The sequence below is a fragment of the Coenobita brevimanus genome, chromosome 56 (assembly GCF_032717465.1).
Source record: "Coenobita brevimanus isolate Jiangsu-jjx chromosome 56, ASM3271746v2, whole genome shotgun sequence".
NCBI classification, from domain to species: Eukaryota; Metazoa; Arthropoda; class Malacostraca; order Decapoda; family Coenobitidae; genus Coenobita; species Coenobita brevimanus.
The window spans coordinates 40,942,393-40,955,180 of record NC_137009.1 but is presented as its reverse complement, the minus strand read 5'-3'; the positions used below and the strand labels follow the sequence as shown (position 1 = coordinate 40,955,180).

Sequence of the window (12,788 nt, the reverse complement as noted above, 5' to 3'; positions counted from 1 at the left end):
TGTTGCTGAGCCAGTTCTGAAAACTGTCCTATTACGGAATGACATGAAGTGTACCAAAACACTGTTAACCCACTGGGTGGGTTTGGGAGAAGGAGTGCCAGGGATGATGGTAGATGAATGACAGGAAATGTACAGACTGTATAAGTAACGGACTAATTCTGAGAGATGGTTGGGATTTACTGTTGATGTAATGCCACTGAGGGACAGAGCAGCTGGTCAGTTGCCTCACGTGTCTGGACTGAATGGCCTGGATCTGGGCCCTACACTCCTGGTGGGACAGTACAGTACTGGGATGGATGATGGATGAATCGGGGGATGGATGGATGGGAATTTCAGGAAGTTGTTAGTTTTAGTACATACAACTGAATTTCCTTTTGACAGCAAAGAATGCCCCCCAGACAAAATAGACCCAGTTATGATCTGTAACTTGAGTCATTGTTGCCAGTGTTGTAGCCCCAGACTCATGTGAAATGGGAACCCAGTGGACACCAGGCTGAAGTTGCCATTCCATTGTAATCCATCATCGTTCATTTGGAGGATAGGGAGGGAGCTGAGGGATGATTGTACAGTATAACCAGGTAGTGTAACTGTCTGGTCATGCTGGTGCCACCACATGAAGGCATTTCCTCTCCAGCATCACTTTCAGATGCTTAATAAAAAGTCAGCAAGGTAGAAGAGTTACAGAGGGTATGAGTAGTGTGTAAAGACTGAGTCAAATAAGTCAAACAATATTTATTGTTGAAAAAAATGTGTATGTGACAGTATTAATAATCTGTAAGTTCCATGTCAGAATTAAACGAATAATGAAAACTGACGGCATGCAAAAAACAAAAATACAGTACAGTACTTACAAAAAACATTAAATAATAAATAATAATTAATGGAAATTATAAGTAAAAGCCAATCATTCATAAATTAATGAAATCAAAACATGAAAGAGGGAGTGACGGCCATGTCCAAAAGCGCAAGTTTTTTCTTTGCCTAGTCATATACAGTAATTGATATCTGACGCCACTTAAATCACAGTACAGGTATTTACAACTGTCATTTCATTAACAGAGACAGTCTTCAGTAATTCAGTTGTGGGAATTTTATCATCTTGAGGAAACCTTCTGGTGTTATGTTGAGGCCCCACGTTTATTAAATGTGAACCCAGTGGACTGCAGGTTGAAGATGCCTTTCTGCAGTCTACCATCCCCCATTTGGGTGACAAGAAGGTAGCTGAGGGATGTTTGCATAACAAGGCAGCTCTGGTGCCCAGTTATATTGGTGCCACTACCGGGGGCCGTCTCTTTTCAACATCTGCCAGTGTACAGTAGTAGAAACTGGCTACACAAATGATGACAAATTCCTTTCTTGTAACTGCCACATAATGAGTGTGTTTTGTTTAGATGAGCCATTTACTCAAGAAGGACTTGATATAGACCATATCTAACCCATCCAGTTCAAAATTCTTGTAAGGTGAGCTGGGTTACCTGAAGGCAGCAAGAATAAATAAAAAAAAAGATAGTGTTAAGGTGATTACTGGTGTGGTGCAACTTAAGGCTACCTGGTTACTGTACAGACACAGGTACTGGAGGTGGAGGCCCTCCTGTGGTGGCACTGATATAACCAGGGATCTTACCTGCCTAGTGGTACAAATGTCTCTCAACAACCTTTGCATCCCATAGCTACAAAGAGGATGGTGGAGTGAAGGGGAAGGCCTGCAGCCACTGGGTTCATGTTTTTAAAGCATAGGGAAAGAAAAAGTACAGATATGAAGACTGCCTGTCAAAAAATTTCCTACAGCAATGTATAGTAATTTTTGACGGTGTACAAGTGTAGCAAGTAGGATTTGTATCACATAATCTGGCTACATATGTTACTGTTGAGTACATTTTAACAAATCTGTACATCTTAGTATGTGTAATTATATCAAGGTTATAATACTCAAGCTTTGTAGCATGACAGAGAGAGAGACAGAGAGAAAGAGAATATGACAAATACCAACTCAGTCATCTGAACATAAACAGACTCACAGCTACTGTACAAGGATTGGGGGAGGGGGAGGATACAATGGTGTTTTGTTGTGGCCTCAGACTCATCTGAATATGAACCAGTGGACTGCAGGCTGATGTTAACTTTCTCCTGCAGTCCACCATCTTCCTGTTGGGGGATGGGGGGGAGTTGTATAAAGTGCCTGGATAGACTTGTGGCATTTCAGGAAGGAGAGGAGAGGAGTGGGGAGGGGAGAGTAGGAATGAAAAGAAGAGGAGAGGAAATGAAACAAAAGAATAGGGGAGGAAAGGAAGAGAAAAGGGGAGGGAAGGAATGGAGTGGAAATGAAATGAAAGGATAGGAAAGGAGAGGAAAGGAAGAGAAAAGGGGAGGGAAGGAATGGAGTGGAAATGAAATGAAAGGATAGGAAAGGAGAGGAAAGGAAGAGAAAAGGGGAGGGAAGGAATGGAGTGGAAATGAAATGAAAGGATAGGAAAGGAGAGGAAAGGAAGAGAAAAGGGGAGGGAAGGAATGGAGTGGAAATGAAATGAAAGGATAGGAAAGGAGAGGAAAGGAAGAGAAAAGGGGAGGGAAGGAATGGAGTGGAAATGAAATGAAAGGATAGGTTAGGAATGAGAGAACAAGCACATCCTAAGAATCATAATTCATTGCTAGAAACACACCATTAAAAAAAAAAAAAGGTCCTGAACGACTCACTGCCTACCTGATGGTTTTTGTGCATTCTCTCCAGGTAAGCACTGCAAGCAAAGGCAAGTGTTAGTAACTACTGGGTATGCAAGCTGATTGAGGTTAAGCTTAAGCATTGCACTATATTAAGGTCAATGAGGTGTTATATAATGAGACATTGATCAGGCCCAGGATACTCCACCATCACTGTGCAAGAAGAATTATATATACAGTTTGTTCTATTTCTTTATTATTCTTTCTCACTCTCACCGGTTAATCCCTTCAGCAGCAGTTGGTGTTCAATGTACACAATACAGGTTAACTTGTGTCAAAATATCAGTCAGATCCTGCATCTGTGTTGATATATTGATAGAGCTGTGTGGTATCTTATCAGGTACTCAGGGTTTGCAGATGATGGCGTGTATGTGTGTCAAAGGTCTTGAGATATGCTACACTTTCTATACCTTTTCTACTCCATCTTGATATCATATCATTTACGAAGCCCCAGCATGCTTGTATACATTGGCCTTGGTTCCCTAGTGGTGGCTGTCCATGCTGCTCAATCTCTGGCAGCCTCCCTATTTGATTCCTTATCCCTCATCCCAGGTCTTTTTCAGTCAGAGTACCATAGATTTTCCTGTGGACTGCCCTAGACATGTCTGAATTGCTGTTGCTGTTGATTATTCCTGGTCCATCTGGTTGGGCAGACCTGCTGTCAGCCTATTACAGCTGCCCAAAGAGGCTGTCCCACTGGCTCCCTCCACCACTGACGTTACATCTGCATCTTAGTGTGGCAGGTGCTGTGTCATTCTTCATTATGTATTGTGGGCCTGTTCTGCAGTGTGGGCAGGTGTTAGCTGTGATTCCACCCAACCCATACCTAGGATGGTAGTTTGGACGGCTGTGTGATGTCCTGACATAACTCTACTTAGATGAACTCTGTCATCTCTCTTTAAGGACACATCCACTGGGTGGACATGAGGGGAGACTTGTAGTATGGTGTTATGACTGAGATGAATGTGGGGGGTGAGGGGGAGGCTTGTAGTATGATTGAGATGAACATTGGGGTGGGTGGGGAAGGCTTGTAATATGGTGTTATGATTAAGATGGACATGGGAGGGGGGGGGAAGGCTTGTAATATGGTTTGATTGAGATGGACATGGGGGTGGGTGGAGGCTTGTAGCATGGTGTTATGATCTAGAGGTTATACAGTATTGCCCTACAGGTGCAGTGTGTGTGGTAGGTGTCTGTTCATTGCCATCGGAAGTGGTCAAATCTCAGGGTTTGGGATATTAAGGGTACATCTCTGAATGACACAAGGTTTCAAGGCAGACAGAGGACAAGTAATACCTATAAGGCACAAATGGCCTTTTTCTTTTTTTCTTTTTTGACATACTAAGCCCTGCTGTTCTCAACAAATAACTAACATGATTACTGCACACTGCTGCCGACATTCAGCTTCCCCATCTAAAGTACTTCCCCCCAAACCGTGGTCAGTTATGGTAAATGTGGAAGCAGGCCTGAATATGGGCCTTGGCCAATTATGGCGAAAAATAACCCTAAGCGTTATTACCCAGGACTTTATGTGGCAAATAAACTCCCTTTACAACATTATACCCTAACTTAGCCTCCCAGGCACATTAGATCCTCAGTAACACAGCAGCCTGCCTACCCTCACGTAGCAATATATAAAATATATGGGTAAATAAAAGTACGCTTATTGGGATTATTTGATACAGCGATAATAAACATTTCTTTCACCCTTTAAACCTTCCCGAACTTTCCTGAAGACACTAAAGTTTCGCTAGAGGATAATTAAAGTTAATGAGTGATGAAGTGTATCGATATATGGCAAAATACACACCGTGATTCACCGAAGAAGCAGTCGGTCAGAGGAACATATGATCATGACGGCGCGTCAGGGCAAAACTCTTACAGTATTATTGAGGAAAAAAAAATCGTTTAATAGTACGGTTATACCGTATACCGTATATTATAGAGGGCCAACTAATTTACAGCAAAATATTAAGATGATGCATCAGGTGAAAACAAAGAACACAAAACTAGGGATTGATTATTGAACTGTTTAGTGTTAGTAACTTGAAATCACTTGAAATACTTTTTGTAGCATGAAAGGCATTAAGGGAGATCTGAAATGTTTCGTGTTAGTAAATGTTGAAATAACGAAGTACTTTGTGTAGCAAGAAAGGCATTCACGGAGTTTCGACAGTGCCACAGTGGTCAGTGCCACCTCCTGCAGGACTGCGGCGTAGATGAATGAGATACCTAACTTTAGCCCTTGATTGCAATGGATTCTCTTACGTATTTTATTCAGACATACCAAAAAATTTGTTAACCTGAGTCAAGCAACAACTTTTGCATTAGTGGGTTAGGGTAGGTTATGGATAGTACGCTGTCGTCTGCGATTGAGTGGTTTGCCTTTGAATGTTTGCATACCAGCTGAGGATCATGGAGGCGGACGAAGAAGAGGTTGAACGAACCGTGGTAATGGTTTTCTTTATGTTTTGGTGTATTTAGACAACGTCATGGCATAGCTTGCTATGATTTAGGATTGCCTTATTATCTGGACTCTTCATTATTAGAAATTCAGCATGTTAAGTGAATATTTCTTACATTTTGACAATTAGTTAAAACGTGGCAAGCAGGTAATGTTTTGTTATTATTTTGGTGTATTTAGCCAACGCCATTATGTATCTGGCTATGTTGTTAGTAAGAACATGTAAATATAAGGACAGAAGCTATGAGGTGCTTAGCCTAGGTGTTCATCACTGCATCTCAGACACTTGAGTCTGTGGCGGATTTTATGACCCAGTATTCTGGATGGCCACGTTGAGTACACCGCTTCCCTCCGATCAGCGAAGTTAAGCAACGTTGGGTCTGGTTAGTACTTGGATGGGTGACCGCCTGGGAACACCAGATGCTGTTGGCATCCCTACGTGTCAAGTGGGGTTGGTGGAGGATTAGTGCCCCTCCCTATAGAACAATTACTCTAAGCCCTTGACCTCCCCGTTTGGGATACATGGCGTCTGGCAATGAATGAATGATGAATTCTGGGATAGAAGGCCATTGCGTCATCCAGGTAATGATGCCTGATGCCATGTCACTTAAAAGGTAACCAGACATGAATTGGTTTCGTCGTCATGTCTTCCATCTTCACACTATAACTTCATCTTTAGAATGTTAAAAACAAGCCTGGTGAGCCTCCATAGCATCTAAAGTAAGCCTAACATCCCACAGACACTGAAGGCAGCCATCCACTTCACTGTGGGCCGGATGTGTGAGGAGATCGGTACAGAACGAGACGTTACCTTCTCCCGCCATTTCATATCAGCGCTGGCAGAGTTAACGTCCAGGCAGCTGCAGACGTACTCACAGGACCTGGAGGCATTTGCTAAGTAGGTTGAATTTTTGTATACAGCACTTGTGTATGTATCGGTATATACTGTACCATTTATCTGCATGTATTATGTATGTGTGTTTGTCATTGTTACATGTATATACTGTACCATTTATCTGCATTTATTATGTATGTGTGTGTGGAGTGACATGGAGGAACAGGTTGATGAATGAAGAAGTGAAGGAACGTTGTGGGGTAGATGTGGATGTGGTTCAGAAGATTAGGAGAAATACACTGAGGTGGTTTGGACATGTGGAGAGAATGGAGAATGAAAGACTGACTAAGAGGGTGTATGTAGGTGAGGTGGAGGGAGGGAGAGGGAGGGGTAGACCGAGGATGAGGTGGAGGGATGGAGTTGAGAGGTATATGAGGGAGGGGGGGGCGAGTTGGGGGGAGGGTAGTCAAATGGTGGGTGACAGAGTGACTTGGAGGCGTTTTGTCTGCGGCCACCCTTTGCGGGATTAGGGCGTCGGGCTATAGATAGATAGATAGATAGTGTTTATCTTTCCTATGTATCTGTTTGGTGCTGGAGGGGGTCGCCTTGTAAAAGTGGCACCAATATTACTGGGCAGTGGAGCTGCCTGGTTATCCAAACATCCCTTAATCCCCTCCCTGTCCCCAACAAGAAGGTGAAGGACTGCAGAATTAGGGCAGTTTTGGCCTGCAGTTCACTGGGTTTACATTAAGATGAACCTGAGGCCACTACAACATGTAACTACAGTGGGCTCACACAGTGCACAAGTGGATGGGTGGTCCATAACCTCACGCACTGTGATTTCATGTACTGTGAATACATAATCATATGGGAAAAATAACATGGGCAATACCCCTCAAACCTTGATATTTTTATAACCTTAGGGATACAGTATATTAAAGGGAAAATTTTTAAGACATATACTACAGATACAACTAAAATAACAAAAATATGGTCAGTCATCTTAAAAGCAGCAGACGACAGACTTGATGGACTTAAATAGCGGGGGTTTCAAGGCGCGGCAATACACTTAGAGTGTCCCCGCCACACCACCCACCGCTCCACGCGTATTTAACGGTCGTCAGTATTGTATAATTCCAGGCTTTGACGAAGAAATTTACAGCCTGTCAAATGTTATCTGGATTTCATCCAGAATGCAGCAACAGTCATTATGGCTGGGGTTGCAGGTATGCCAGGTGAAGCAGGTGGGGCTGTGGAAGTGGCTGGTGAGTAAGGTGGAGCCATGGTGGTGAAAGGGACGGCGGTGGGCAAGTCAGGGGAGGTGGTGAGGGGAGGATCCTCCGTCTCCTCCTCGTTACTGCTCGCATTTTCATCAATTTCCATCATCTCTTCTTGTTTGTCTGTTTCATTCCTCATCTTGTTAAGGACGTATTTGCAGTATAACAACTTGGCACTTGTGAAATAACCATTATTCAAGTGAATCAAAACGTTATTATAGAAACTGAGTGTCAATTCTAACTTAACGTTATTGCTGAAAATGTAATTCTCTAAGTCATTATTGACAAAATGTTGCTGTAGATTCCTCTTGAGCACCTTCCTCACGAGCCTGTAAGCCACAATGGACCATGCGGGGGGGGGGGGGGTCACGTCGTCTGGGAAAACAGCAGTTGTGGGCCATTCCTTGCCTCTGCCTCGCGTATTGTGGGCTAAACTCACGCATTCAGAGTTTTATGGTTATGATTTTTGGTCACTCATGTACTATGCGGTTCGCGTACTGTGCTAGCCCACTGTAGTCATACTAATAATTCATGGGTTATGGTGATGATGATGTTGAGTATTTTGTATAAGTCACTGTTAGCAGGTCGTCATGGTCAACAACAAACAAGGTTTTTATTTGGATGTGTTCCTTTCAGCCATGCTCGCCGCACCACCGTAAACAAAGAAGACGTCAAGCTGCTGGTTCGCCGCAACACACAGATGGTGAGGCCTGTTGTCTTGGTGCTGTAGTGTGCTTAGTCTGAGACTGATTCCTGCCTCAGGCCCATTGAATGTCATGCAGCCATAACTGTTTTTAGCCTGTGTCACTTCAGCTTGTAGGTGAGCATTGGTGGTGGGGTGATGATGATGATGATGATGTGGATGACGATGATGATAAGGCGATGATTATGTTAGTTATCATAATATCATACTTTTTCCTCCTTTGTTTCTGGATTCTCCTTCATGCTTTAATGTGTACATTAGGGTTAGGATGATGATGACAGTGATGCTCATGATGATGATGATAACAATGACATTTGTATGATGAATGCAATTCTTGGATGGTTTTACCACTTTAAATCATGGGCTAACCTCCATAACATGAAGGTAAGCAGTGAGGTAGTCAGTCCTTTTCCTCTGGATATTTCTTCTTTAGGTCCTGGAACAGCTTAGTGGCCTTCTCCTGTATCAGCCCTGTGTTGATAGGGACGCTCCGGTGAATCCGTTAGTCTATCCACACATCCAGAAGTTTCTCCATCTCTCTCATAATAAGCCCATGTTTCTTGGCAATGATGGTGGACTTCATGAACATATCACCTTCACATGCTTAAGAATACACTCCTTATCCTTAACAATTGTCCCCACAGTTGATCTGTTCATTCCAATTGATTCTGCCACTGCACTAATTCTTTCACCTCGTTCAACACGCTTTATTATTTTGAGTTTTTGTTCCATAGAGATGGCACATCACTTCCTAGATGAGCCAGAAGCACCACTATCAGCACGCTCACATTAATCAGTCATGTTAAATGGAGTGGAAATACTAAAAGCACAGTGAGATGTGGTTGAAAAGATTAGGAGAAATACACTGAGGTGGTTTGGACATGTGGAGAGAATGGAGAATGAAAGACTGACTAAAAGGGTGTATGTAGGTGAGGTGGAGGGAGGGAGAGGGAGGGGTAGACCGAGGATGAGGTGGAGGGATGGAGTTGAGAGGTATATGAGGGAGGGGGGGTGAGTTGGGGGGAGGGTAGTCGAATGGTGGGTGACAGAGTGACTTGGAGGCGTTTTGTCTGCGGCCACCCTTTGCGGGATTAGGGCGTCGGGCTATAGATAGATAGATAGATAGACAGTGAGCAGCGATCCTCTCTCCTCAAGGCGAACAAAACAAAAACAAAATGGTAGGTTAGCCCCCTAGTACCCTCACTGCCGCCTAGCAACCCACCTCGCAACTGCTGTCACCCGCCACATTGAAAAGCGGTTGCAATGGGCCGCTACAAGCTAAATTAGTTTTTCGTGTTTACGTTCGTGCCTGTGAAATGCTTGTTATATTTTCTGTGTTCGCATCTTTAAAATGATCACATCTTGAATGATCGTAAGTAGAGGTATAAAAATGATCACATCTTGAATGATCGTAAGTAGAGGTATAAAAATGATCACATCTTGAATGATCGTAAGTAGAGGTATGCCTGTATTAATATCCCTAATATTTCCCCCCAGGCTGAACATATCAAAGCCATGATTGAAAGTGGAGAGGAGGAAAAGAAGGGGAAAGGAGACGAAGAGAAGAAAAAGAAACGAGGGAAACCAAAGAAGAATGACAAGAACAAGAGTTTTGAGGACCAGGCATCCGAGAGTAAGAGTTCCAAACCTGCTGTTGAGATTATTGATTGATCAAGGGTTCTGAGGGATGCCTCCATGTGGTGGCACCGATAGTGCTTATGTGGACAGCTTCCCTGTGCATTGAAGCTGGTATCCCTCGGTTCCCTCTCTGTTCCCCAAAAGGAGGACGGTGGGCTGCTAAAGAATGGTTGTGTTCAGCCAGCAGTCCACAGGGTTCATATCCAGAGGAGATTGAGGCCTTAACAACATAACCATCAGCCAAAGACCAAATAAGCAAATCTGTTATGGTATTTTTGTGTAATAAGCAAATTTCTAATTAATGTGTAATAAGCAAATCTCTGATTTTTTTGGCTGCCTTCTGGTGTTACTGGATTGAAGTAATAATGGCTGGCTACCATTGAACCAGGGAGGCATTGCCATAAGAGTGAAGTGCAATTGCAAGCTTGGTAATGAGCCACACTTTATCTTAACAGATTCCATCTGCAATTATTGTAGGCTACAGTAGTTAGTTGTAGCACTTGGTTTCCTTTCCAGTCCATAGAAGACATCAGCTGTATTGTGGCCAGCCTCAATTTGAGGCTTCCCTGAGGGGAAGTTTTGCATTATTTAATTTTATTTGATATGATTTCCCTGCCCTAGGGTGGGGAAGGAGGTCCAGATGGTAATGATGATGATGATTTGTAAATTTAGGCATTGGTTTGAGTGTATTAAAAGAATGCACACGGATACGATGCCAAAAGTCCCTGAAACTGAAATAGAGAGTAATGTTAGGCAGAGCATATATTATTCACAATACCTGTATTTCATTCTCGTGGAACATATGAGCTAACAGCAACAAAAACAAAAGTTTACCTGCTACTAGTATTGAAGCTCTTCTGCTTGATAATTTTATCTTCAGATGATGATTATGATGATGATGATGATGGTGTTATTGGTGGCAATGGTGATGCTGATTATGAAGGACGTGGTGGTGGTGGTGGTTATGGCAGTAGTAGTGATGATGGCAAATTTAGATGAATGTAATGATGGTAGCGGTGGTTGCAATTGTGATTATGATGATATATGAATGGATATGTAGCCATTTCATAGTTCTCTCAATTGATAGTTCTCTGAACCTTTGTTCCATATATTGGCACCTTCAGCCAGCAGTCCACCCGGGTCACAGCCAGACAACCTTCAGGCCTAAACACCCACAAAACAACAGTGACAGGACTGAGTTTAGGTCAGTGATTTTCGGAATATAGTGTAGTGTATTTCAGTTTTTTGCTGCTGCCAGAGAGCAGTATTCATTTTGAAGACTGTTTATTTTAGTGTAGGTAGTTGGATAAGTTGGTAGTTAGAAAAAATTACCAGTATTTTTTCAGTGTTTCCCCTTCTTGTTCTTATCAGCACTTGTAGTCATGGCTTTATGACAGGTCTTGGCGGATTGACCTTATAAATGCCTTGCCTGTTCCTGGGCTTGACATCACAACTTGTTTCTCAGATTTTCAATTTAAGCTTTTAAAATGATCTTATAACCCAATAGTGGAAGGAAAAAAGAGAGTTATAGAAATGCCTGAACCAAAACAACCATCGCAATAAAAGCATGTCTTGTGTTGAGCTTCAGACGTTATTACAGTATGAGGTGAGTTGGATTTGAGTGTAGCCTGCTCTTCTGTGGGTTTTTCATACGAGTTACAATAAACACAGGTACACTATTTGTTGTTGCTTAAGCCTGGGCTCTTTAGCTGAGTAGGTTTGTTGACGGAGCCAGACTCAAGACCCATTCATTTGGAGATGTCTGGACACACTTTATTTAAAAGACTGGAGGTCATAGGCAGTAGGAAATATTTCACTGGGGCTCTCCTATAGGAACAGTACAGCACATACGTTGTGTAGGGATCCGGCCCATCCTCGTAGCAGACGACGCCTCAGTAGGGTCGGATCAGGGTCCTTCCCGTGCAGGGAAATGTGAGGAGGGTTGTTGTTGAGTGGTTGCTGCTCCACACCGAGTGCACAATGCCACCACATGTAGGTGCCTTGTCAGTGCCAGGAATGTATTTACATAAAGGGAGAAGAATTTTGCATGTCACACTTTCACTCACAAGTATTGCCCCTTTAGTTTATTGCAGGGTTGTGACCTTTTAGAATGTGATGAGTGTGGGATCAATGTGAGGAATATTGCCATCATCATAATCATCATCATTATTTTCATCATAATTATCATGGGTATTGTCATTATCATCATCACTTATCATCATCATTATTATCATCACTTGTCATTGTTGTTGTCATCATCATCATCACCACATAAGGAAAGTATCAAGAGACGATAATACAGTACCAAGATTTATTTAAACAGTACAAAAAAGTGGCCAGGACCAGCCCAACCTCTTAATTAGCAACAAAACCTTATAAAGCCAACAACAGCACTCGTCACATTCACTCAACACTTTAAATAGACTTTGCAATGCATCACAACAAGTAAACATACAGAGAGTCCCCATGAGATTTTGTAGCAACTTAAGAAACTTATTCAAGGGACACTGTTTTTGCCAATAAGGTCATGAGTAACTTTTTAGTGCGAGATTCAAGATCTGTTTATTTCCAGATGCCTTGACATAATGTGTTTAAAAGACTGGGGATTATAGGCAGTGGGAAATACACAGAGGACGACGGTTCCAGGGGTGGTTTTGTTGCATTTGTGAAGGACTGAGAGTAATGGTTAACTCTTGCATTAGTGTGTAACGTCAGAGAATCAAACCCGTGTTGACATATTCTCAGTCATAATTACCTCCCTGAATAATCCGAAGTTTATAAAAAATCTTGTGTGGCACCCTGGATATTCCTCACTTAAAAAATTGTGTTGTTTAGTTGCCCTTAAGTTAACCTAAGTGTTGGCCAGTAATGTTTATACTGTACTGAAGTTGCTAAGAAGAGTAGTGACAGATTTAGATAAGAGGATATTTGTAACAAGAGTACAGGTTGAATTTGAAAATGTTTAATAAATATATAGAGACTTAGAGCTATATATTTTGGACTAATAAATAAACCTGTACGAATAAGAATAACAAAATAAACGTGTACCAATGAGTAACTAAATAAACATATCAGTAAGAGAAACAGGTTTGTAAAATGTTTAGTAAAGATACAGAGTTTTGGTTATTAAACATGTCTCAGTAAGAAAAACAG

At 42.3% G+C, this 12,788-nt stretch overlaps 1 protein-coding gene and 1 pseudogene across 1 annotated transcript; both read left to right on the top strand.

Moving 5' to 3' along the window:
- The first annotated feature begins 5,133 nt into the window (after window positions 1-5,133).
- Window positions 5,134-10,803, top strand: LOC145401745 (centromere protein S-like). Its single transcript, XM_080273926.1, has 5 exons — window positions 5,134-5,169; window positions 5,923-6,080; window positions 7,931-7,997; window positions 9,495-9,630; window positions 10,760-10,803. Exons 1-5 carry the CDS (start codon window positions 5,134-5,136, stop codon window positions 10,801-10,803), a joined length of 441 nt encoding a protein of 146 aa, XP_080130052.1.
- On the top strand, window positions 5,497-5,614 carry LOC145401820 (5S ribosomal RNA; annotated as a pseudogene).
- Window positions 10,804-12,788: the final 1,985 nt, after the last annotated feature.